Here is a 25,691-nt window from a genome sequence, read left to right on the forward strand (position 1 = left end):
ACCAAATTCTAACAACGATGGGCTATTTTTCTGTTCTGCTAACAAAGTTTATGTAGTAACCATTAAATTTGACTATTCCAAATAACATTTGAAAGGAAGTTCAGAAAGATGATATTCGGGGGGGAAATGATATTGTAAGGTCTTATTTGAAGCAGATTTTGCTCATTGCTGTTGTACAGTCTTGTGCAGATTCTTTTCCTGTAACTTCATAACTATTTTGCAGCAAGAGGGCACTTAATTTGTCAGTCTTAACAGTTAAATTAAAATAGAATATTAATTTGGTGAAACACTCTAGTCTTAAGTATTACATTTCAATTGTACTGGACACAAATTGACAAAACTACATAAAAATGTGGAAATATTTTCAAAATGTTATTTGGCTTAAAAAAAGAAACGTATAAAATTGTGATTGTACTGGGTAACGAAATGTTTATTTTCCATATTGCCCACCTCTATGATATGATTTTGCCACCTTACCCAGATGTACAAGTTTGGTTGATTAATTTCTCGACAGCCACCTGACGGATATTGTGTTGTCGAACACACTGCAAAGTTTCATGATTCAAATTTTAAACCAGAAAAGTGCACTATTTGGTTTAAGCCTTTTAGGATGTTGTTTAGAGTTTTCATATATTTTTTAACTAAATATGGAATACTAAAGTAAAAAAAAACAACCCATAAAACCAGCCCTAAGCAAAATTAGATCTTGGATCTCAATGAGACAACCTGTATAAATAAAGGTTAAATAAAAATGAACAATAATTTCACTATAAATATCATTGCAAAGATTTAAAAAATGCATAAACTGTTGGGGGGGAAAAATATTCAACATGCTCTTTAAATGTATAGAGGCATTATTTATCAAACTTTGTAATTCCATCCACGGTTTCAACACTGTGGAAATCACAGTCCATTGGTAGATTATCAACATGTTCTAATCTTTGACAGTCTAACATCAGAATACCTCACAATCTTGCATCAGTATGACAAGAGTTACAATAAATTGGCAAAAAATGTAGTTATTGGTACATATTTTTTATTTTTTTAGATCACTAAACAGTTTTACTGTTTTATTTTCATCAGATAAATTCATACAAGTTCCTCATTTTAACAATGAACTGAGGAATACCTTTTTAAATGAGTGTTGTTCATCTTCGCAACCAATGTTTCATATTATCCACAGTAAATCTGCAGTACCTCCTTGTGTCATTACTAACCGTCTGTACAGCATTTCTAAACACAGGACCACAGCTCTACTTTGTGTCAAATTAATACTTTTAAGTTAATTTGATAGATGAGAACCAGATTTAATTTAATTTTATGTTAAAGCTCCTTTTGTTCTTTTTTTTGTTTGTTTCAGACTGAAAAGCCAGAACGACGTCATACCTTTGCATCCTTAGCTTTGCGTAAGCGCTACAGCTATTTGACTGACCCAGCTGCGAGTGAGTTTCCGATTTTTGCTTTATAGTCATTTTTATTTAGCTTAAGATGGATATTTAGTTGTAATTTTAATTAGTTTTATTGCCTATAGTTTCTATAATTTGGTGAAAATGTCACTCAGAAGCCTATGTACAGAGAAAGATCTATATATGACATGTTCTCACCTCCAAAACAAGTTCACTAATCATTTTTTCACCACTCAACATATGCTCTTCTGTCATCCTCCATTCCTCAAATATTTGCATGGTTTTTGTGTGTTAAGCTTTGCTGACCAACCCCATGTTGAAAAAAAAAAACAAAAAAAAAAACGGTCTCTTTGTTTCAACTGTTTTGTCATTTTTACATTTGTGGAAGCACTGGGAACTGACATGTTTATCATTCAAACTTGTTTTAAGTCATGTTAAATAAAAATGTTCTGTTGAATTGTCATTGTTTTAGTAGCCATTGCATCTTTTATTGGCTTTATGATTGTGTGCGGCTGTGTATATTATTGTCAAACAGGTTGCACTTTACACCAATTTGATTCCCCTCATAGTGCTCATATAGCAGAGTAAAAATGTAGCGTATACATTTTTTTTACTGAAGTTTTAAAAAGACCAAAATAAATGGCTTCTTAATTGTCGGTGAAACTCAAAACTGACTTTGAAGTCAAAAGTGACATTTTATTGCAAGTTAAAATAGACACAAGTCTCATTTGGTAAAGTGCAACTTCTTATTCAACAAATTGAAAATTAATAACGTAAATCTTTTTGTGAGTAATATACACTTGTGGGGTCCTCTGGCATTGAATATATAACATTTGAAAAGATCCACATTTTCTTCTAAATGACACTGTTGCTTAGAGGCACACACTGCAGATTAGCACATGAAAAGTCAATAGAATTGTAATTTTATATTTTTATCATTTCATCTTGTAATCTGTATCATATGTCAAGCATTCTTATTCCTGCTCCATTCTGTATCATGTATAGTTTTTCATTGAATCATCATTACTTGGCATAGGAACTTTTCTCATATTGATTGTGTAAAATTTTGACTTTGTTGCTGTGTGTTCAATCCCCTTTTTGACTGACTCAAATTTCTCTTTCTGGTTTTTGTTGTTTTTGTTCCATTATTTTATGTTAATTTTGTGTTAAATTTCTTATTGCTTTTCATTTAATTTTTTTTTTATTTATTTAAATTATTGTTGAAGAAACAACTGATCGAAGCCCGCCGAGAACACAGCCTTCTGGCTACCCTCACAAACCTGTCTTTTCAACAAGATCTTATCAGGCGTGGTCGCCTGTTCCTGTCACCGGCCCTGGCCAAGCCAAGTCTGGGTTTGGCTCCCTCTCCAGCTCGTCATCAAACACGCCTTCTGCCTCTCCCTTAAAGTCTGTCTGGTCCATCAACTCTGCCTCTCCCATTAAGACCAACATCCCTGGATCACCTGCCTCCTCTGTCAAATCAGTTAGTGACACGGCCTCTCCCATCCGATCCTACAGATCCATTTCGTCTCCGATAAAAACTGTAATCCACCAATCCCAGTACCCTGTCCAGGTTGCCCCCAGCCTCCTGGCTTCACCTGGTAAAAGTGCTTCAGACCCTTTGTCCATGAAAGGATTAGCAGCATTGACTTCTAGGACCCCTATAACGTCGACTGGAGGAGGAAGCCCTTATCTTGAGAGAACGTCAATGGGCCTGACCCCACCAACCTCTCCCAAATCTTCTCTGAGCATGTTCAGTTCTCCCCTGCCATATAAAACTATTTTGGGAAGTTCAACTGGTACAACTCCGTCCTCCTCACCTATAAAAACAGTCCCTGGTCTTACATCTGTGCGCTCCCTTGCAATGGATTCCACTGCTCCTGTAAGAAACCTGTTCTCCTCTCTTTCATCGCCTCATAAATCCAGCAACTCTCCGAGTGCTGCCGCTCTGATTAACGGAACTGTGTCACCTGCACAGTACCGCTCTTCATCACCGACATCTCATCTCGCCAGCAGCCTGCAGGAAAGAATACAAGCAACCACCAATGCTGCTACAACCAGTGTTAATGCGGCCTTTGATGAGGTTGAAAAGACGTTCAATTCTTGCTCTGCAGGCTACGGCACCCTCAAGTCTTTGTCTTCATCTGCCTCCTCCTCGTACCAGTCCATTAGGTCATCGGCTTCTGGTTCCCTCTATCCCTCCCTGAGATCCCCTCCCACTGTCACCACTGCTGTAACTTCAAGTACAATGACTGTTCCGGTGTACTCTGTGATTAATGTGGTCCCAGAGTCCCAGTTGAAAAAGAGATCTGAGGTACCCCCCTCAGTTGCTGTCCTTCTCTCACCAAGAAAAAGTATTCCTTCTGACATGAATGTTCAGTCCTCCTTTGTCAGAACTCTGTCCCCTGTCAAAGCACCCCTGTATTCGCCTGGCATCAAATCCAACACAGCATCACCATTATCATCAAGCCAAGAAATTCTGAAGGACGTCGCTGAAATGAAAGAGGACTTGATTAGAATGTCAGCCATTTTGCAGACAGAACCAAACTCTACAGCCAGCAAAGGGTTTCAGTCCGATTCGCCTAAAGAGGTTAAGATAGAGGACGAGGAGCCATATCGGATTGTGGAGAAAGTAAAGCAGGACTTGGTAAAAGTAAGTGAAATCCTGACTAAAGATTCCAGAAAGGACGGTAGAATTTCTCCTGCCAGAGGTTCATTGGATGACATACATTTCTCAAAAGTCCAAGTTGAACAGCCACCAAGCAACTGGAGTTATCCACCAAGATATGAGACAGTAGTTTCTCAAGCAAGATCAAAACCCATATCTGACAGAGATTTCAATCTGTCCAAAGTGGTTGACTACCTAGCCAATGATAATAGCTCTTTTTCCAAAATGCATGACACAAAACAGAAAGCTGATGAAGGAAAAAGAGAAGCAGAGGGTAAGGAGAAGCAGAAACGAGTCCTCAAACCAACTACAGCAGTTCAGGAGCATAAGCTCAAAATGCCTCCTACTACCATGCGATCTTCCCCATCAGAAAAAGAATTAAGTAAAGTGACTGATGCACTTTTTGGTGGAGACACTGTGCTGGAATCCCCTGATGATATATTCCACGAGCAGGATAAAAGTCCTCTCTCAGACAGTGGGTTTGAAACCAGGAGTGAGAGAACGCCATCAGCTCCTCAAAGTGCAGAAGGCACAGGTCCCAAGACTCCTTTTCAGGATATCCCAGTTCCACCAGTAATCACAGAGACTAGAACTGAAGTTGTGCATGTCATCAGAAGCTACGAGCCAGAGGACGACAAACAGCTTGCAATGGAAGATGTAGATTCTGTTAGAAACATTGACTCAGATTTCAAAAAGCATCAGACTCCCTCTCTGTCAACTCCAGATCAGAATAAATGCCATTCAGTAAAATGTAGCCCTGATGAAGACCCAATGGGGAAGGGAATGAGGGTTAAAGAGGAAACTCACATCACAACCACCACTAGGATGGTGTACCACAAACCACCTGGCAAAGAAGCACCGTCCGAGAGATGTGAGGAAACTATGTCGGTGCATGATATCATGAAGGCTTTTCAGTCAGGAAAAGACCCCTCAAGAGAGCTAGCTGGACTGTTTGAACACAAGTCTGGCAATGAGGAGGTTTCACAAAGATTTCTTGAGGACATCAACTCCAAACCCAAGGTTGAAAGAATAATTGAGGTTCACATAGAAAAGGGTAGTAAAGCAGAACCAACAGAAGTAATAATCAGAGAAACAAAAAACCATGCAGAGAAGGACATGTATTATTACCCAGGGAGTAGACAAGACGACGATGAGACAGAGGAGTCACTTCCAGTGTACCTTGAATCCCCTAGAGTGAACACACCTCTGTCACAGGAGGACGACAGTCGTCCTAGTTCTGCTCAGCTAGTGGCAGATGACTCCTATAAAACATTAAAGTTACTTAGCCAGCAATCTGTAGAGTTTCATGAAGACGACTCATCAGAGCTTAGGGGAGAATCATACAACTTTGCTGAAAAAATGCTATTGTCTGAGAAATTTGATCAGTCTCATTCAGACACTGAGGAGTATCTCAGAGATAGATCTCGATACCACTCACCTGACAGAAGCACTCCCAGTAAGGCTAGGTCACCTGGGCCAAGGACAGAGTATGTATTTAGGTCATCAAGAAATGTCTTTGACAAATCAGGACGAATGGCTAATGTTGATGATAACTTTGACAAACTGACACTTTTGCAGTATTCCTCAGAGCCTGGTAGCCCAAAACAGTCTGTTTGGATGCGTGTGCCAGATGAAACGCAGATTAAGGAGAGAGATCAGTCTGAATACGAGGACAGAGTGGATAGGACTGTTAAAGAAGCAGAGGAGAAGCTTAGCGAGGTATCTCAGTTTTTTCGGGATAAAACAGAGCAGCTTAATGATGAGCTGTCATCTCCAGAGAAGAAATCTCGCAGACCAGATTTCAGGGAATCCCGATCTGGGCCCAGTTCAACCCAAAGTAGTCCAGAGAGGTCACCATATAGGACTGGGGGTAGTGGGGAGGAGTGGAACAGAGAAAGGTTAAGAGACAGATTTAGCCCTAGTGATAGAAAATGTTCCAGTCTACCCAGCAGTCCTGAAAGAAGAGTATTGCTCCAGTTAAGTGACAATGACCCGAGAAAGCAAGGAGATGGAAAACTACAGGGAAGTGCTGGTGATAGTCCAAAATCTTTTCAAATGTCTTCCTCCAAAGTTAGTGCAGTCAGGCTAAAATTTGAACAAGAAGCTCAGAGGCAAGATAGGGGAAGTTCAGGGAGTCAAAATCAAAACCCTCCAATCAGAAAGCTCCAGGAAACTAGACTACCTGTGTATCAGATGTTTTCTGGCTCTAGTTCTCAAAAAGCACCTGACAGTCCAGCAAACCAAAGAAAATGCAAAGAGACTGAGTCAAATAAGTCATCACCCAAGCATGAGACCAGTGGCAAAGATCAGGAAGAGAATAAGTCGTTCAAAACATGGGAGAGACAGGGCTATGGGCAGTGTAAACCTCAGTCCCCAAAACTTTCCAATTATTCAGCTCATGATTCCACAAAAGATTGCAGTAGTGATTCCCAAAGACAAGAAACAACAAAGAAAATAATCTATACAGAGTTTGTTGTCAGAGAAAGTCCGAGTACCAACGATGGTCTAAAAAAAAACTCGGAATCGCAAATTCCTGTAAGAAAATCATCTAATTTTTCAGAAAACCACAAATCCACCTCTTTAAAATTAGATGAACCAAGTGAAAGACCAGGGCCTCATACCCCTACTTTAGGTAGAAATCAGTTACACAGTAGCTCTGAATCCAATAGGTCTACTCGTGGATCATCCTTAGGGAAATCCACGGTCTCCTCAGAGAGTAACCAGTCAAACGTAGTTTGTAATGGCGTTGATGATGATGATGATCAAGTGCAGTACTTGGATCAAGCAACTCCTGTAGTTGTGACTGAGGGTTTCAAAGATATTAAACCCTTGCCAGTGTATGTCAGCATCCAAGTAGGAAAGCAGTATGAGAAAGAAACAAGTTCAGGGCAGCTGGGGACATACAAAAAGATTGTGAGTCATGAGAGCAGGACAGTGCATGAAACAAGAGGCGCAGTTTACAGTGTCAAGCAAAAACAGTCTCCTTCTCCTCAAGGAAGTCCAGAAGATGACACTTTAGAACAGGTAACTTTCATGGACAGCTCTGGGAAAAGCCCTGTAACCCCTGAGACCCCAAGCTCAGAAGAGTTGAGCCTGACATCCCGAACACCAGACTCTGTGATAGGTTTTATGACTAGAATGCCAAGCACTATTCCAGAGGAGTCTGAGGAGGAAGATGGAAAGACCTTCATCTATAAAGAGCCCTTAAAAGCAAAACCCAAGCCAGCCTCTCCAGAGAATCAAAGTAAAAAGCAGGAAGGAGAAAGAGGGAAGTCAAAGGAGAAAAGAGTCGCTTATATAGAGTTTCCGCCCCCTCCTCCATTAGAGGCCGAGCAGTGCAGTGCTGAGAAAAGGTCTGGATGTACTTCCTCTGAAACAGAGACAGAGATGATGGAGGTAAATTTGCAAGAAGAGCATGATAGACACCTTTTAGCCGAGCCTATTATTCGAGTCCAGCCTCCTTCTCCTATTCCCCCAGGGGCTGATAACAGCGACTCTAGTGATGACGAGTCTGTCTTCCATCCCGTTCCTGTCAAAAAGTACACCTTCAAAATGAAAGAAGAAGGTGAGAAGCGTCAAAAACACAAAAAGTCAGAGAAAAATGGAGCTAAAGAATCTGGGGTTAATGGTGGAAAGGGAGAGGATGCTGAATTGGAACAAAATGGAAATGATCAGTCCATCACTGACTGCTCAATAGCAACAACTGCTGAGTTCTCCCATGACACAGATGCTACTGAGATTGACTCTTTAGATGGATATGATCTTCAGGATGAAGATGATGGACTAAGTGAAGACCCTAAAACATCAAGTTTGTCCAATGATGGGAAAGCTACTGACCGTTCATTTAATCAGTCCAAGCTTGAAGTGATAGAAGAGGAGAAATGTGAGGAAGGAAGTGACAGTGGAAAGACTAAAAGTGGCACATCTGGCACCAAAGCTAGTGGAGAAAAAAAAGACTATACCCTTGAAGGAAGACACCCGGATAGGAAGAGCTTTGGGGAGAACTATTTTGGATACCAAATCCAAGATGAGCTGAATTCAACCTTTAAAACGGTTGCTACCAAAGGTCTGGACTTTGACCCTTGGTCAACAAAAGGGGTTGATAATGAAGGGCTTTTTGAGTCCAAAGGAAAAGAAGAGGACCCCAAACCTTACAGTTTGTCGGCTGAAGAAAAATCACAGGCTACAACACCTGACACAACCCCTGCTCGAACACCAACTGATGAGAGCACACCGACTAGTGAGCCTAACCCCTTCCCTTTCCATGAAGGGAAGATGTTTGAGATGACACGCAGTGGTGCTATTGACATGAGCAAGCGGGACTTTGTTGAAGAGAGGCTTCAGTTTTTCCAGATTGGTGAGCATTCCTCTGACCCTATAACAGGGGAAAAGGGGAGAGGGGGAAAGATCCTTGGGGTACCTTCCTCTCAGTCGAAAACTGGGGAGAGGTCCACAGTAGATGGAAAGATGACAGTTGTAGACACTACCTTAGACAGCAGCAGCACTAGACCAACAACACCAGCAACAACTGCAGCGAAATACAACCCTGCACAGCCTGGCAGTGACATAGGTTGTGCCGTTACTGATATTCCTGCCTGTGAAGCCATAGCTGAGACTGCCTCTTCATGCACAATCACAGCCTCTAAGGTTGATTCCAAATTACGAACTCCTATTAAAATGGGCATAGCTGCCTCTATAACTGTGAAAAAAGACTCAGGGGATCTCACAGACTGCAAAGCTGAGTTGTCAGAGGGTCAGGTGGTGCCAGAATACATTAGCATAGAGGGTCAGTGTTCAGAGAAACAGTCTAGCAGTCATACTGAGCTTAGAAAAGAAAAAAAAGATTACCCATCTGAAAACTGCAACAACAATAATAACCTGGAATCCTCCAGTGTCCAGGCCAACTATATTCAGTGTGGCAGTTTAGTGTTTAATTTGCAGTCCTCCTCTGAGCCCACCTTACAGAAAGCTAGCAGGATAGAAACTCTGTGCTGTAAAGATAAGAACGAGAGAGTAGAAGTGCCCAGCGGCAGTCAGGCTCAAGAGCAGAAGACCGAAACAGTTAAAGAGAGTGAGGCAAAGCAGCCCAAGTCGAGGCTTCCTGTCAAAGCATCAGGCTGGTCATTTCACACACAAGGAACTGCCATTGGGAAGCAGAAACCCAAACAAGCAGTAGCAGGTGAGGTCAGAAAAAGAGGAGAGCCAGTGATTGCCAAAGTAGAGCCTAGGTCAAGGATACCAGTCAAAGACGTTAAAAAGACTAGTCCTGCTGCTACAGCTAGCTTACCTGTCTCAGTTCGTATTACCTCACACCCAGTAAAGACACTGAATACAGGGAGAGCAGCCATACAACTGCCCACAAGGCAACCACAGAAGGACAGGCATCAGTTCAGCAGTGTCACCAGTGAGGGAGCATCTAGACAGAACAGACAGGATAACCCTAGTGAACTTTGTAAGCGCACCATTGAATACTTTAAAGACATTAGCGGGGAGACGCTAAAGTTGGTGGACCGCCTGTCAGACGAGGAGAAAAAGACGCAAACAGAGCAGTCGGAGGAAGACAGCACCTCCCGAAGCACCTCTCTGTCGGACGCCTCCCAGCCTTCCCAGCCCTCCCAGCCCTCCCGCTCATCCAGGTCTGGTAGAGGTTCGAGGGCTGAGGCCGGGGCCGCGTCCGTAAGGGCAAAGGTGGCGACGACGGACAGGGGTTCCGGCAGTGAGAGGAGCAGGAGGAGTAGGCGGACTGGTGGGAAGGAGGGCAGTCAGGGACTCACAGGGTCTCGAACACCTCCCATCGCGGAGATCAAGCCTAGTTTGTAAAACTTTCACACTATGTTTAAAATACATCTATATATTTAAATTTTTTCACTTTTAGTTGCATGACATTTTTGTGATCATTTATGGATTGACTGGAATGCCTGTGGCGTGTTTACATATCCTCGTCAAAGCAGTAGCTGTCATTTAAATTCCTTTTTTTTTGTCATTAATGTACTGTGCTGTCAGTGTTACAAATTTTTCTGTCCTCCCCTCCCCTCTTTCAACCTTGTTAAGCATAAACCCGTGGGGCTAAGCATGCCAGTAAAAGTGTCAGATCACTGGCACAACCAGCCCCATGTTTGACAAACTCCCTGGTCTATCTGTCTATTTGTCTGTGCAGGGTGGTTACTGACTTGTTGTGGTAGTTTGTTGTAGAACTTCTTACGCAATTGTCGTCGAGACTAACAAGTGTTTACAAAAAACTAAAAAATAATAATAATAATAAAAAGTGTCTATGCATGGTCACATTTTTTAGATTATAGATTTGTAGACCTATAAGCCTTTCATTATATTTTTTTGTGTAGTTGTCATGACAGTTACTGCCTGCTTAGAGCATACATACCACAAACAGTCACAGAGCACCACTTACCTTATTGACACATCTAAGTCATAATGTCTAGTAGAAAATATCTTTTTCTTGCCATCTTGAGCTTGAATGTGTTGATGTGATAAATATGGCTGGTAAATTTGGCAAATACTTGGCTTTAGTCAAGTAGTTTGAACACATTTTTAAAACTTTCTAAATTTTGGAAACCTCATAATAACAGACTTGTATGCAAGTGGCCAGAAAAGGAAATTATGTCATGTTTTTCTCTCACATTAGTGAAAGCTCAGGAAGAACATGAATTATTGTAATGTATTGTTATTCTTTTATCATCTTCAGGTCCCCAAAGTCCTTGTGAGCGAACAGACTTGCGCATGGCTATCGTTGCAGATCACCTGGGGCTCAGCTGGACAGGTGAGAAACTTGCTGTAAACATTTAAAAAAATAAACAAATTTGAAAATCACTTAATGTGCATTTATATTACTAATTTAATTTAAAAAGTGAAACTCTTTTACTGTGCAGATTCATATATGAAGCTAATGAAAACTCAAATTTCTGTTTTTCGGGAGTTTGGAATATTACATTAAAAAAATAAATTCTTATCAACAGTGTAATCCATTTTTTTTATGCTTAGCTCAGGTAAGATATTTTTAATATTGTCCGGGAGTGGCTTCCCATTAGGGATGCCGCAGCTGTAGCTTATGTCCTGTTTACAGCAGTGTGTGAACAGCCAGCTTCTTTATCACTGACCTCTCCTGGCCTTTCGTCTTTGTGGAAACAGTTATTGACTGTCTGCTAGACAACTGTCGACTCAGTAGTCTTTTTTTTTCTGTGATGTTGTTGTTAATAACATAACATAAATTTATTAAAAATACTTTTTAATTGGTCATATGTAACAATCAGATTTTCAGAGAAGCTGCATTTTGAACCATAGTCAGCTATGTTAAGATATAATATTAGTTAAAACGTATCACTCTGTGTGTAATGCATCTTTACAGAATATTAGGTTATCCTTTTCTATCCACTGAAATAAATGAACTTTTCCATAATAATTTAATTTGGTCAGTTACATTCACACCTCCTCTGCTTAGTTTCCCTAAAGAAATTCCTCTTTCCTTTGTTTCGCAAACTGTGTTTTTTGCTGCCATCTTCAGGTTTTCTGAAGCCAGACGCCTGCATTATTTTAATTCAATGCACGTTTTAGCTAAATCGCAATGTCTACAATATACTCAGTTATTGGTTGACCTCGAGGCATGTTACTTGGTGCTCATTTTAAAACTAATGTGGCTTTTCTAGCGTCTAAACTACTTAAACACACCTAGTAAATAATAGAAGCCTAGCAGGAAGTTAGTACTCTTATGTTGCTTTGACAAATGGAGGTATGCAAAATGTGAAAGAGCCAAAAAAAAACAAAACCTATGAATATAAAACAAATATTTAATCCATTTTAAGTATTTTATTTTCACAACTAATGTCAGAGCCTTTCTCTAATCACAGAGCTGGCTCGAGAGATGAACTTCACAGTGGACGAGATCAACCACATCAGACTTGAGAACCCTAACTCTCTGACAGCACAGAGCTTCATGCTACTTAAGAAATGGGTCAGTCGTGAAGGGAAAAATGCCACAAGTAAGTCTATTTTTATACATGAAAACATTACTTTCTTCTACAGTCAGGACTGGAAACTGACTTATCTTTTTCACAATTACTTGAATTTAAGCGTAACCCTCAAAAGAAATATTCTCGCAAGCTTTTGTTATCCGTTTCCCTACTTCTCTCCTTTCTATCTCATTTTGTATCTGCTCTGAAATGTAGTGTTCAGATTATACTTTAACTGATAACATACAAATTACTAAGTGGCTTACTTTTGCTGACGTTTATTTTTCATGAATATATTATGGTTTTTAAGTCATTAAAAAAAGAGTTGTGGTTTTTTTTCTCTTTTTTTTTTCTCCACAGCGGATGCCTTATCTGAAGTGCTGACCAAAGTCAATCGGATGGATATTGTGACTTTGCTGGAGGGCCCAATATTCGACTATGGTAACATTTCAGGCACGAGATGTTTTGCCGATGATAACGCTGTTTTCCGGGATCAGGCTGATGGTAAAGCTTAGCTCTACTAGCTGACCTCTTACCTCTCCCTGCTACCTTTTCCTTTGTACAAAATGCAAATATCTCAAGTAGATATTATTACACTAAGATTTGTACTTTGGACAACTGGGGCCCGCTGTTTTCCAAACGCTTTGTTGATTTCTGCAATTCCACAGCACATATGCCATTGAAATAAGTATAATAAACAAAGCTTGACATTATCTTTTACTTTAAAAAATGTATATTTAAACTTTTTAATGACTCTTTGACTTATTCTAGGATGTTTGTTTATTTAAATTAAAATATCCTTGTTCACCTCAATAAGGATCAACAAGGTGAATCCAGTTGTCCCAAATAATCATTTTTACCGATAGAACCCTTTTACAAATGCATGCTTACTCTAAACTGCTTTAGATGTTGCTGATTTTTGTCCAAGTAGAAATTAACTTTATAGAGTCTGCCTTTCTCCCTCTATTGTACCTTGTAGAAGTATTCATTTCTGTTAAACTTCTCATTTTGTCACATTACAATCACAATGATATGTATTGGGATTTATTGCGATAGTTCGACACTAATTGTGCCTAATTATGAAGTGAAAGGGGAATGTACATGATTTGCAATTCTTTTAAAATGAAAAATCTTAAGTGTGCTGAGCATTTGAATTCAGTCTTGACTCTCTTCTGAACAAAATTCAGTGCAGCCAATTGCCTTCAGGAGCCTAAATGAAGTAACGTAGAGTAACTGCAGAGATGTATGGCTTATGTCAAAGAATCTACTGCTGGATCATCAACTCCATAGATCCAGTTCATGCAGAAAAGTGGCAAAAAAAGAAAGCCAATACTGAAAGAAAAGCAAACATGTGGAAGACTGTGCTCTGGTCAAAAGGGACCAAAACTGCCGGTGGCAGCATTATGCCTTGTGGATACTTTTCTTCAGCACGCACAACAAAAAAGCTGGCCAAAGTTTATGTGAGGATGGATAAATTGCAATCCTCAGAGAAAATGGTTCGAAGGTGCAAAAGACTCAAGACTTGAGCTGAGCTTCACCTTTTGACACAACCTCAACCCTAAACATACAGTCAGAACTAGAAATGAGCAGTTTCTAGTAGATATTATGAAGTGCTGACCAAAGTCAATCGGATGGATGTGTGTGTTAGAATGGCTTAGTCGCAGATTAGACCTAAATACAATTGAGCACCGGTGGCAAGATTTGTAGATGCTCTCTATCTAAGAAGAATAAGGGTTAAAAACTATTCATGGCATGCTGGTTAAGACATAACTTCAACATACTCACAGCTGTAATCTTAGCCAACACTTTAATTTGTGAAAAGTGTTGAAAACCATGTATTGCTGGCCTTTCACTTCACAACTAGGAACAACATTTATTTGGCAAATCAAAGAAAACGTGTGGAGGTTTGTGTTCGCAACATGTGAAAAAGTTTAAAGGGTGTGAATACTACTACAAGGCACAGTTTTTAGTTTGTTTCTCCTAGTCATCCTCCAGTTCCTCTGAGCCTTCTTTGGATAGATGAGAGAAATTCTTCCTCCTTGAAACCAGACTGCCTCCTCCTGCATTCCCTTCACCTACCCGCAGTACTACGAGTCGCTGATAACGGCACAAAACTGCTCTTAACTATTTAAGAGTCATCCACATGTGCTTGCTCCTGAATACAACATCATGCATCTTTTCTGTTGCATAATCATTATTTCACAGCACTTTGTTCTTCCCACCCCCTCTTTCTTCAATTCCCCTTTTGTTTTGCCCTGTATGTCCTCTGCTATTTTATTTCTTCGTAGTGTGTGTCATTATACCCTTAACTCCTAGAGGCACTGAAACGGCTTACATCCTGCAGACACCGAGTCCGTATTTCCCTACACCGACGCCAACTCCTCCACCCACTCCCCTCACACCTTCTGCGGCAGCTACCTACCGTCCCTTATCACCACGCCGCTCTCCGAGTTATGAGTCGTCCATTTCGCTCAAAGACTTGGCGCCTCCTACACCGTTGGAGCTACCACAGTCTAACTGCCCCCACTCTCATTCCTTGCGTCCCGTTCCTCAGTGGCCCTCTTCTGATCCATGCGAATTTTCCTTCTTCCCCCAAGTTTCCTCTCCAATCCCCCTGATCACCTCACCTTTACCTTCGTCCCCTGCACCTTTCTCCCCATCAGGCTTTTCAGTCTTATCCCTCCCAACTTCTCCCACATCGGTCCCAGCCTCCTCCACATCTAACACATCCTGCCCTGTCGCTTTACAAGCAAACACAGCCTCCCTCACGTTATCCGAATTGTCTTCTGACTTGTCCTCTCAGACCACATCTTCCTTAAAACCAGACCCCAGTCCTACAACCCCTACCTCCATATTTTCTTCTCATGACCTATCTCAGCCCATTACCACCCTAGCACCCTCTCCCAGTGACTCTGCAAGCAAAGAGTCATTAGTTGCCCAACCGTACTCCTCGTCCCGGCCTGCCTCCCCTCTCTCCGTATGTACCCTTCCTCCGATTTCCCCCGCCGGGTCCCGTTGCCCCAGCCCTGCCCCTTCTTCTCCTCCTTTGCGCTCCCCCTCTCCTTGTCCTGTTTGCCAGTGCAAATGCATGACCTCAGTCAACCCGCCACCCGCTCGAACCCGCTCAGATCCTTCTAAGATGGAACTTTTTATTTAGCTCGCTCTGGTTTGATCCCCCTTCCCCTCTGTCCAACCCTTCCTTCCTCACATCTCTCATCTGTCATCTGTGTCATGTGAGCATGTAACACAACACCCTGGCAAATAATGTGATCTTACACTTACCACTACCCACGCTATGATTCATGTAACCTCAGGGTGCAGCTTTATCATCTTATCTCTCTGAAACTGTAACAGTCTGAAAATCAGAGACTGTACCACTCTGTATTTGTGATAATTTTCTGGGATAGAAATATTTTTTTTTCTGCTTCTACTGAGCAAATCCATGGTTCTCAAACTCTAGCACAAGAATCACTTGTGAGAAATGACCTGCTTTCATCGATGCTTATTACAAATTCTGATATTAACTTTGCAGAATTAGATTTGTCTTAAATGTCGGAGCAGGGAATGACGTTACACCTGAGTTGAGAGCATTCTGGTTGTGACTTCTCATTTCAATGCTGGATTGCTTTGTTGACTTGTTCAGCACTTTTGTCAGCTTCTGTTGTTTCCAAAGTGCTCTATCACGTGGAATTTAGTTTTATTTATTTTTTTGGTAATTATCATCAGTAATATAATCTGACACCAATCCTTTGCACTCTATCATATGTGTTCAGTTTACTCATTGATATTTCACGGCACCTTGTTAAACCATCAGAAGTGGTAATAAATAAGTGCATCCATGTTTCACTACATTCTACATGTGCGGCAGCTATATGAGATACAAAACCTCTTAGTGAGGCTTGACATTCCCAGAGAGAATAATGACGTAAGAGGCACCGTTGTTTTTTTTTTTTTTGTTGTTGTTTTATTTACTGGGAACTCAGAACATCAGATTTTCCAGAACAAAGTGATCGTTCCAATTTTTGCAGGGTAAAAATGAACATGCTAACGTAAGCAACGGAGGGAACCGAGAACAAGTGCCTGTTCAATACGTATGCTGCGTTATTTTTACCTCGTTGCAACTCGGCTCTGGGAAAGGCACTGATTCCCAATTAACAATATTTCTGTTCCTAGTTTAGAATCCAGTGAATTCTGCTGATTAGTAACCTGATCACTTAGCATATCATGTTGCATATCAGTAGGGGTTTCCTAATTTAAATGCTAAGTGACCTTGCTAACAGCTCTTTGAAATATGTGCTAATAAGCATGCATTTCTCTGCATTATGTTCTTTCAAACACTGATCTCTTGGCAAATAAGTTAGAAGACAAATAGGGTTTGGTAATACGTAAGTGAAGTGACCAGGCTAACACTTAGCCTGACATATTTCTCTGCATTTTGTTGCTTCAGTCACTGTTGAAACATGTTATCATTAAGAAGAAATAAAAATACCATCAAAAGTGCAAAAAAAAAAAAGTTTTGTTTTTCTACTGCAGCTATCACTATTATGAGCAGCTATCACTATTATGAATAGCTGTCATATTCTATTCAGACATTGGAATGTGGCTGGGTGAAAAATGTCAGACTTTCCTTTGGAAATTGAAATTTTTAGGGACCTCTGTGCATTTTTCCAAATTCAAACCTGGACGTTCAAAGTTCTAACTATCTATAATTAAAGATGCATGTGCAGAGATTCACGATTAACTATACAAATATGCATTATTGAACCACATCCCTTAACTATTTGGACAGTCCCATTGTGCCAGTTTGTCTAAGACAAAAAAAGGCTGATCAATGTCCTGTTATGACACCGTTTTAAATTGTCAATCCTGTTGATGGTACTTAAAACAACTTGGTATTTAATGAGGTGGTACTTGTTATGAAAAGTTTGAGAACCAATGGAGTAAATACTTTACACACACATACTTTGCAAGAAACAGTTTATAAAATAACATTCGTGATGCTTTAATTGATAACTTTTACACTTTTATTACTGAATGTATTTTTTTTTTTACATTGATTTGCCATTCTCTAATTTTATACCATATTATATCTCGGCTAGTGTTTGGTTGGATTCTTGCTTTGCACTAGAGTCTCTATGTCATTGTCCATGTCACATGGTTTTTGGATTGGGTTTTGTGTTTTTGTCTGTGTGTGCTTGTGTCGTGTTCTGTTGTGGCATGCTTCTGTCGGTGTCTGTACATTTGTCATCCTGTCGCCTACAGATTATCAGAGCATTCTAGCCGAGCTGCAGTCCCCTGCCGCTCTGCAGCCCAGCCCCCACTTCCTGGAGCCTGAACTCCCTGTCACCCCCAACCCTTCCCTTGCCCAGCATCAGCATCTCCATTACCCCGAACCAGACAACTCTTGCAATCAACCTCAGTTCGTGGATTGGAGTCCAGTTGTTGATCCTTGTAGTAAAGAACCAGACAGCCCTCCTAAGAGTCCCCCCAGGCCCTGTGAGCTTGCCCTGCCTGCCCCAACCTTTGATCTTCCTGACCCGCTTCCTCCTAAGGTCAGAAAGCCCCACATTGCTTTGAACGACCAGCTTCTTTTGAGTGAAGATGAGGACAGACCTTTTCAAGAAATGGAGCCCACCCTCAAGCCCAGATCCCAGTCCTTTCCGACAATGTGCGAAATGGACATCGACATGGCGTTCTCTACCTCTTCTCCTTCGCTGTCATCCATGTCATCGATAACCCCGTCATCCCCTGATAGATCATGTATAGGTACGCGGTTGGGAAACACCTCAGATGGGGCACAAGAGGATATAGGTCAGACAGGCGGTCAAGTGGAAGTGAAAGAAGAAATCGAGAAAGTGGTTAAGATTGTTTCGGCGCAGTTGGTAGAGAGGAACGGATTAGTAGAGAAGTTGGTAGAACAGGAATTGATTAAAAATGTGGAAAGAAAGTGTGAGATGGTTGCAAAAGACTGGTCTCAGCTGGTAGAAGAAGGGATCATTTTGCTGGAACCGAAGAGGTCCGTAGAGCAGGATAAAGATAATGTCAATGAGCAACACGATGACGTTCGAGATGGGAGTAGAACAGCAGCACGTGAGGAGGAGAAGGCTGAAGATGAACACAATGTATTAATGCAGCATGTTAGTCTAGCAGATAAAGTAGTCAAAGAGGCTGTTGGTCAATCGCTGGATGTTGGGGAAAGAGTACAAGTGAAGGAAAAAGTGGAAGATCCTGAGTCAGAACTGCAGTCTAAAGATGGACAAGACATCTGTGACACATTAGAAGGGGCAACAGAACGCCAGACTTTGTCTGACCTTTCCCCTCAAGCTTGGGTTGAAGCGCTTGAGCAACTGGAGCTCTATGAGTCTGGATCCAAAGAGAAAGAAGAGAAGGAGAGAGGCAGAGAAATTTCAGAGGAGGCATTAGGATCTCTGTTGGAGGAGGTGAATAAAGAAGGCTCAGAGGAGAAGGAGGACGACGAAAAGGTGACTCAATCCAGGAATCAGGAGAGACTTGAAGAAGTTGAACACGCAGAAAAAAACATATATTCACTTTCAGGATGGCACAGCGACTCATCCAGTGTGAATGTTGAGCCACCGACTCCGGGCCGCAGTGTCAGCTCAGACTTGCTCGACAAGCAGGAAAGGTACAAGTGTAACACAACAGAATGGCACCTTAAGTACGACTTAAAAGGGAAAAAAAAAAAAAAAAAAACCCACTGACTTTTTGAAATGAAAATTTGTTTGTTTTTACTTTTTTACCCGACAGTCAGGAAAACTCTAGTGAGTCCATCACCTCCTCATCTAGAGCTGAATCAGGGAGGTCCAGACCTAACGGTGATAACTCGAAACACTCACCTCAGGACGCCTCATCAGACTCATCTAACAGCAGAAAAGACGGGACGCCAGTGTCGGAGAAAAAAGTGCAGGTGATGTTACAGTAAATAATATTTGTTTTGGGAATCATGCAAAAGGATTGCAATGAAAGAAAAATTCTTCACCTGATGTAAAATTCTTCACCTGATGGTTGTGGCTTACAGCTAATGAAAATTAGGTTTCTAAAATAAATAAAATGCAACATAAAACCAGCAAAATGTGATTTTCATCCGTAGATGTTATAGTACAGGATTGTTATGGGCTACACAAATGCCCGACTTGTCAGATGTCCATTAGATAATATGTGACGGATGGCTGGAAAATAAACAGAAATAAATACTTGAAATATACCACCTGGGTGTAATGGCACTATTTATGAGTTTGAGAATTACTGAAATAATTCATAACTTGAGATGCTCCTATATACTCGGTTTTCTTGTTCAATACAGAACCCAGTAAGAGCTCAGTGAGGAAATCTACAAAATGTTTCAAATGACAAATTTGTGTATGTGTTTTGTAATCTTTTAACCCATTCCTCCACATCAGGTTAGTGTAGATTCTGGTTCAGAGGAAGAACAGACTGTAACCACCAGAATCTACAGGCGGCGTCTCATTATAAAGGTACCCTGAAAGCCTGGAGTCCAGGCTCGGCGGGCTTTGGTTTGGTTTACTTTATAGTTCCCCGCCTCATTCTGGTGTGCGCTCTGTAGCTTTGGTCTCTATCCCGATAGGTTTTCCTCCATGTTTGTGTGTCTGTGTTTTTAAAGCAGAAACATTAGAGCACATGCGTCATCGGTTGTATTAACGCCAGTTTTTGACTGAGGACTAACTCGGGGCATTCTCGTTTTCTGAGGTTTTCTTCTAGCGTGGTGTTGGTGATGGATTATTTCACTTCTTTTTGTAGCAGGAACTGAAGTAGAATGATTTGCTAACCGCAAACACTTACAGGGAGAAGAAGCGAAAAACATCCCGGGCGAGTCTGTGACAGAGGAGCACTACATGGACCACGATGGTAACCTCATCAGTAGAAAAGTAATGTACAACGTTCATTCGGACGTATCGTTTATCTCTCTAAATCAGGAGAGAGTGCGTACTGTTTTTCTTTTTAGAAGGAAACAGGAAACAGCAGATTATTTATCCCATTGCCTTTCTGCCTTGAGCAGGTGATCAGGAAGGTAATTCGGCGAGTGTCAACTCCCACTCCAGAAAACCAAGGCGGTGACAGGTGGCACAGTGACCTTCACCACAGTCCCACTCAGCAGGATTATGGGTCAGAGGTTGGCACAAAGATAACCCTTTAATTATTTTTCCTGAAGGGTTAATCTACCTGGGTGTATGGATTTCTGAGGTCATAATCTGGGGGGGATCTAACTGCTGATTAAAAGCTTGGCTTAAAGCTGCACTGAGCACAAACAGCTTTTAACACAACTATAAGGCACACATTTAATTGACTTTAAATGGCTTACAACATCTTTTTGTTAGTAAGGTCTATTTTTCTTTTTTCTGGTAACAGCCATGTAGAATCACAGGTTTAAAGATGGTGTACAAAATTGACATTATCATCCATATATGGCAGTGGCTTCCTGTTTTTGAAATTGTGACCAAAAAAAAGTCCCCTTTTGTGTGAGAAAACATCTAAGAATTAAAAATCGTTTTTTAAAAATTTTTTCCCAAACTTGTTACAAGTACATGTAAATAAAAAGTATTTCTAAAAAAGAAAAAGGTGCTCAGGTCTGTTTGTGTGCAGCTTTAAGGTAAACAAGAATCAGTCCTGTTTTATCAGGTCCTTCTTCAGTTCTGCAGGGTCATTATTGTTAATTGCATTAATATTACTGTCCTCATTATTTCATCTCACGGGGATAAAATGCTTTTATTTGATATGCAGCTTTGCATGCTGTATGTGAATACAACAGAGAATGCGAACTGCGTGTGTTTTTGCCGTTTTCTTCTAGCCTAACCAGTTAATAACGATATGAGTGCTGTGACTTTGTTGTTTTTAACCCTGCTCATAATCTGTTATTTTTTCCTTTCAGGTACGTAGCTGGTGTGCTGTTGGTCATAATTGTTTATTTTCTGTAGCGCAGCTATAACTAACCCTTTGCTTTGGATGAAAGCACCATGAAACCAAACCCTTTAGGTTGAGGCCTTTGTGTGCTGTGGTGTCTGGTGTTTTTCTATCTAGTTCGAGGTTTCACATTGATGTTGAGGTCGCATGCTGTTAAAGGGACGGAGACGTTTTAATTAAGGAGATTTCTGTGTGTTTGTGTTTTTCAGCAGGGGGATGGAGCGAGGAAATGCAGACGATCAGGGGACAAAAAGCACCTCTCGTAGGGATGGGTTTGGTTTAGCAGGTACATTAAAATACAGTCTACCAATAAAAGGTTTTTTTTTGTTTTTTTTTTACAAATTTATATAATATCATCTGTTATATATCCAGCTTATATCTCTATTATGTAATCCTTTTCCCTTTCATATTTTACTGCAAGTAGGTTGGCATGTAGTAACAGGAACCACAAGCTTTGTTTTTAGTCCAAATTGGATATCACGGTTTATGATGGCACTAAAATAGACTAACTTTGCATTAATATTGTTATCACTGGTTAGGATGCGTGTCGTGAATAACATCAGATGTCTATTTAATTGACTTTTATTTTCTTTAGCAGAAGTTGAGGCTTTAGCAGCCCCTTGTCAGACAGCAGATTTGTGTAGTCAGTTTCCATCCCAATGAAGCTGCTTGGCAATCAGCCACATACAGAGCAGACCAGCTGAGCTGTTCAATTACAAAAAGTGATCTAAACTTTATTTTTAGATGAAGTTATTCGCTTACAGTGCCTTGTAAGCTTTAGTCACTTCACAACCGCAAATTTCAACGCATTTAACTAGGATTTTTTGGGGGCTAGAAAAACATAAAGTAGTGCATAATTGTGAAGTGGAAGGAAAATGCTACACTCCCTTGAGTCTTTTATTTTAGTAAAATAGTTGCAGCTGCAAGTCTTTTGGGGTACGTCTCTATCATCTATCAGCCCGGAAACTGACGTTTTTGTCGGTAGGAGAAAATCTGTGATCTCCACTTTTCATTTCTTGCCAGCGATTCTCAGTTCGTTTTAAGTCTGGACTTTAACTAGCCTTTCTAAGGTATGCTGAACATCCTATACTGTAACTGTAGTCACCCAGAGCCACTGTAATGTGGCTTTTACATTTCAAAAACACATTATTCAAGGGAATGAGGAGGAAACTTCACCATTTGATTCAGATGTGTGTCCCTGCATTCAGCTCCATCCATCTTCCTTTAAACTCTTTTGTTTGGCTCGTACCACTCTACAGAAAATTGGATCCATCTAAAGGCGCATAGAAAAATAAACAATTTTGCACATCGAACATGAATATGTAATTTATCACTTTAAGCAGCCCTTGGGAGATTGGAAAAAGAAAGAAAGCTAATTTGATCACATACAGTACTTGGTCTGTTTCTCTGTAAAAGGCTGACTGGTCTGAGCCTGCTTATCCCCTGGCCACTTTTCTGCCCTGCTAAGTGAGCATGAATAGGAGCCAGTTACAAAGAAAACAGGGCTTATTGATAGCACACACCTCAGCATTGCATCGTGTTGCTGATACCCCTGCTTGCCTGTTTTTGTCCACCAAATCCCTGACTCAGAACAGCCTCATAGCATCCGAAAAGAGTTTATCCCACCGGCCAGACTGTTAATCCCAGCTGCTGCTCACCCTTATGTTTGCTGGGAATCATTCCATCTGTGGACACGTCGCTTCAAAACAGAACGGCGCTGCTGTGAAATCAGAAAGAGAGTTTCTATAGTAACAAGGGTCATGGTAGCGACTACGTGTCGAGATTTACCCTTTCATAATTATGTCAAGTGTGCAGCAGAACCTCTCCATGCACCTTCCAATTAAATATCATGCAGTGCCTTGCTGAAGTTGATCTTTTTCCACACTTTGTCTCAATACAAAAACAAACTATACTGAATTTTGCAATGAAATTTGTATATTTGAGATGGTCACATCAGCTGTAACATTTCACAAAATATTTTGTCTTGCAGGCTTACAGGAACTACGTTAGATGTTACCTGGGATCAAGCGCTCAACCATTTTGGGAGCTCTATCCATTGTGAGGGATTAAAATAAAGGTCCAGTCTGCAAAATTTCTGCATCAAACAAATGATGTTTATCCCGTAAGAGGAGCCACACCTTCTCAGATTTACGCATGAGCATGAAAAACTCACTTTTGGTCACCACGAGGACCAGGAGGTTCCTTTCTCTCTGTTTTTTTTTGGGGGGGGAGGACTGCAGTGGACCAGTAGACAGTGATTCTGCTTCCTGTTTTGCGTGAAACAGTCTGTGCCGTGGATCCACTGGTGGTGCGAGAACCTTCTCGAGGAGCATCATTTGCTGTGGAAATAATAATAATAATAATAATAATAAAAAGACTGCAAAGACACAACTGTGACCAAAGATGGCACAAATGCTCAAGGAAAGGATAAAGCAGACATGGTACCACAAAAATAACCTACAAAACACTTCTGACCCGACTACAACACTCGCCTTATAGTTTCTTCTTGAGTCATTACTGTCAGGATGTAAATTCTTTGGGGATGTTGTTTTTTTTGTTTGTTTGTTTTTGCTCCTTTTTAAACCTTAAACTAACAAAAGAGCTTTTTTTCTGTATAGAAAATGACTATGTGTATACTTCTGAAATAAAGGGCGAGTTAGTAATAAGAGTGCACTGAGGAGATGGATCTTTTCAAGTGCTTTCATAATCTACAGAAGCAGTTCCACTTTCAAAGATCTGACTGTAACTTCACAAGTTCTTGTATATTTAATTATTAGAGCAGGTTTAATGTTTGTACACACACAAAAAAAGCTGGTTTGATTTTAATAGGGAGAAGGGGGTGGGGGAATTTCCAGAAACTTTCTGTTCCCAACCTGGGAACTGATCTAATCCTGCAAAAAAAAAAAAAAAAAGAAGCAGCCTTTCAGAGTAACTCATATTTTCATGCATGCTGTTCACCTTATTTTAGGTACAATTTTTACAAGTTTGCAAACACTGTATTTAAGTGACAAAACCCTTTATCTCTGTACACCTAAAGCCCTGAAACTTGTCACCAGTTTTATATTTCGGACTGGCAAAGGATGCCATTGGCGTGTTTTTAATGCTGGGGGTTGGGGTGAAAAAAGCAAACAAACACATATATAGCTTGTTGAGGATGTGATGTCTTGTCTGTCTGTGTTGAAAAACCGAGAGAGGGCCGGCTTCCGCTTTAGAGGACAAGGTGGCCTGAATGTAAATGCTTGTAGGCTGGTTCGCTGTAATATTCAACTCGTTCTGTGTGTATTGGCGATAAGGTGTTGGAGTCCCTATACACTGTTAGACTGTAATCATTTTAGCTGAGTGTCGATTTGGTTTTCTAACAGCTGGTGTGGTGTTAAAGAAGAAGCATTGGGGCATTTTTTTTTATTATTATTTTTTTTATTATTTTTTTTGGACATATAATCATGAGGGGGTGGGAGGTGAAATATCTCCTTGGTTTAAAACACATTAAGGACACATAAAGGATTTGTTTGATTGTAGCTCTACATAGCATAATGTATGACAAAACACTGGATGGATCCAAACAATAATTTAAGCATAAAAATAAATTGTGTTTAACTCTGAAACTGTGTGATCTCTTTAGACTTGAGAGACTGTATATGCAGTGTGAAATAGAAATGTTCTCACTAGCTCACTGAGAGGATTTTATTTTATATTAGGAGCCATCTTTGTATTGGTTTTCATTAGATACCCATGTAGTTCTAAAGTGTGGTGTTCTACTGATGCGAAGCCTCAGTATGCTGATGTCTATGCTGTGGACATGGATAAAAAAAAAAACAAATACAATGTGACCTGCTTATTTTCCTTTTTTTGGAGGGTGGGTGTTTTTAGAAGAAGGCAGGTATGGTGTAAAATGGCATCCCCTTCTACTGCTATGTCAATCGGGGTACAGAGGATCCTTTGATATGGTTCGAAAATCAATTTTTTTTGTCAATTTTGTTTGATAAGTGTTTTCACCTGAGCAGACTTTTTGATGTACAATTCTTACTAACAGAGTGAAGCCATTGGAAATGTTAACTATTCTAGCACTTTGGTTATTCAAGGTCTTTTAGAGGCTATAGCAGCAAATGATGCCACCACAAATGTTTCAGACATCTTTAAAAAAAAATTCAACCTAAAAATTACCAAAAAAAATATTAAATAAATAAAAATGCAAAGATTTCGCAATATGGCTGTTTCTCCTCTCTTTTTTTGTGTCCATAAATGGTTTGATATGCAATAACACACTTTCACACCTTTTTTTTTATGTAGTGTAGATGAGTCAGGTTTGTAGGCTGCCTTGCTTTTCAGTTCCACCCACATATTCTCTTTGGCTTTGTGATAACCTCTCCACAACACATTGTCATTAAGCCATTTTGTAACTAATCTGGACTAATCTTCCATTTGGCAAACCCATGCTTTTGCTTTCTCACTTATGTTTAGTGACATTGCTACAATGTCGTCACATAATGTTCCTTCCTCATGAGGCCACATATTTTGGAAACTGAACCAGTCCCTCTGGCAAACAAGAACAACAAAACCAACATCATAATCCTGTCGCCTCCATACTTTTTCACTTGGGTTTGTGTTTTTACTCCCTTCTTTGTCTTAGAAATATAACTTTCACTATGGCTAAATACATAGCATGTCTGAAAGTTTTTTTTTTTTTTTTTTTTTTTTTTTTTTTTTTTTTTTTTTTTT

At 40.4% G+C, this 25,691-nt stretch overlaps 1 protein-coding gene across 13 annotated transcripts in view; it reads left to right on the forward strand.

Moving 5' to 3' along the window:
- Window positions 1-24,778, forward strand: part of ank3a (ankyrin 3a) — a 91,592-nt gene extending 66,814 nt beyond the window's left edge. For 6 of the 13 annotated variants that reach the window (XM_016667984.1, XM_016667985.1, XM_016667987.1 and 3 more), the window contains 12 exons: window positions 1,361-1,442; window positions 2,633-9,886; window positions 10,775-10,849; window positions 11,934-12,065; window positions 12,396-12,539; window positions 17,298-18,678; window positions 18,801-18,960; window positions 19,454-19,528; window positions 19,856-19,939; window positions 20,071-20,177; window positions 21,182-21,258; window positions 22,963-24,778. In XM_016667984.1, the coding sequence (XP_016523470.1) occupies window positions 1,361-1,442; window positions 2,633-9,886; window positions 10,775-10,849; window positions 11,934-12,065; window positions 12,396-12,539; window positions 17,298-18,678; window positions 18,801-18,960; window positions 19,454-19,528; window positions 19,856-19,939; window positions 20,071-20,177; window positions 21,182-21,258; window positions 22,963-22,982 (9,591 nt within the window). In that variant the 3' untranslated portion in view covers window positions 22,983-24,778. The remainder of the gene's footprint in view (window positions 1-1,360; window positions 1,443-2,632; window positions 9,887-10,774; window positions 10,850-11,933; window positions 12,066-12,395; window positions 12,540-17,297; window positions 18,679-18,800; window positions 18,961-19,453; window positions 19,529-19,855; window positions 19,940-20,070; window positions 20,178-21,181; window positions 21,259-22,962) is intronic. The other 7 variants (XM_016667990.1, XM_016667991.1, XM_016667994.1 and 4 more) reach the window with 3 other exon arrangements.
- The last annotated feature ends 913 nt before the right edge of the window (window positions 24,779-25,691 follow it).

Source organism: Poecilia formosa, unplaced genomic scaffold, assembly GCF_000485575.1.
Source record: "Poecilia formosa unplaced genomic scaffold, Poecilia_formosa-5.1.2 Scaffold12, whole genome shotgun sequence".
In the NCBI taxonomy this organism is placed as follows: Eukaryota; Metazoa; Chordata; class Actinopteri; order Cyprinodontiformes; family Poeciliidae; genus Poecilia; species Poecilia formosa.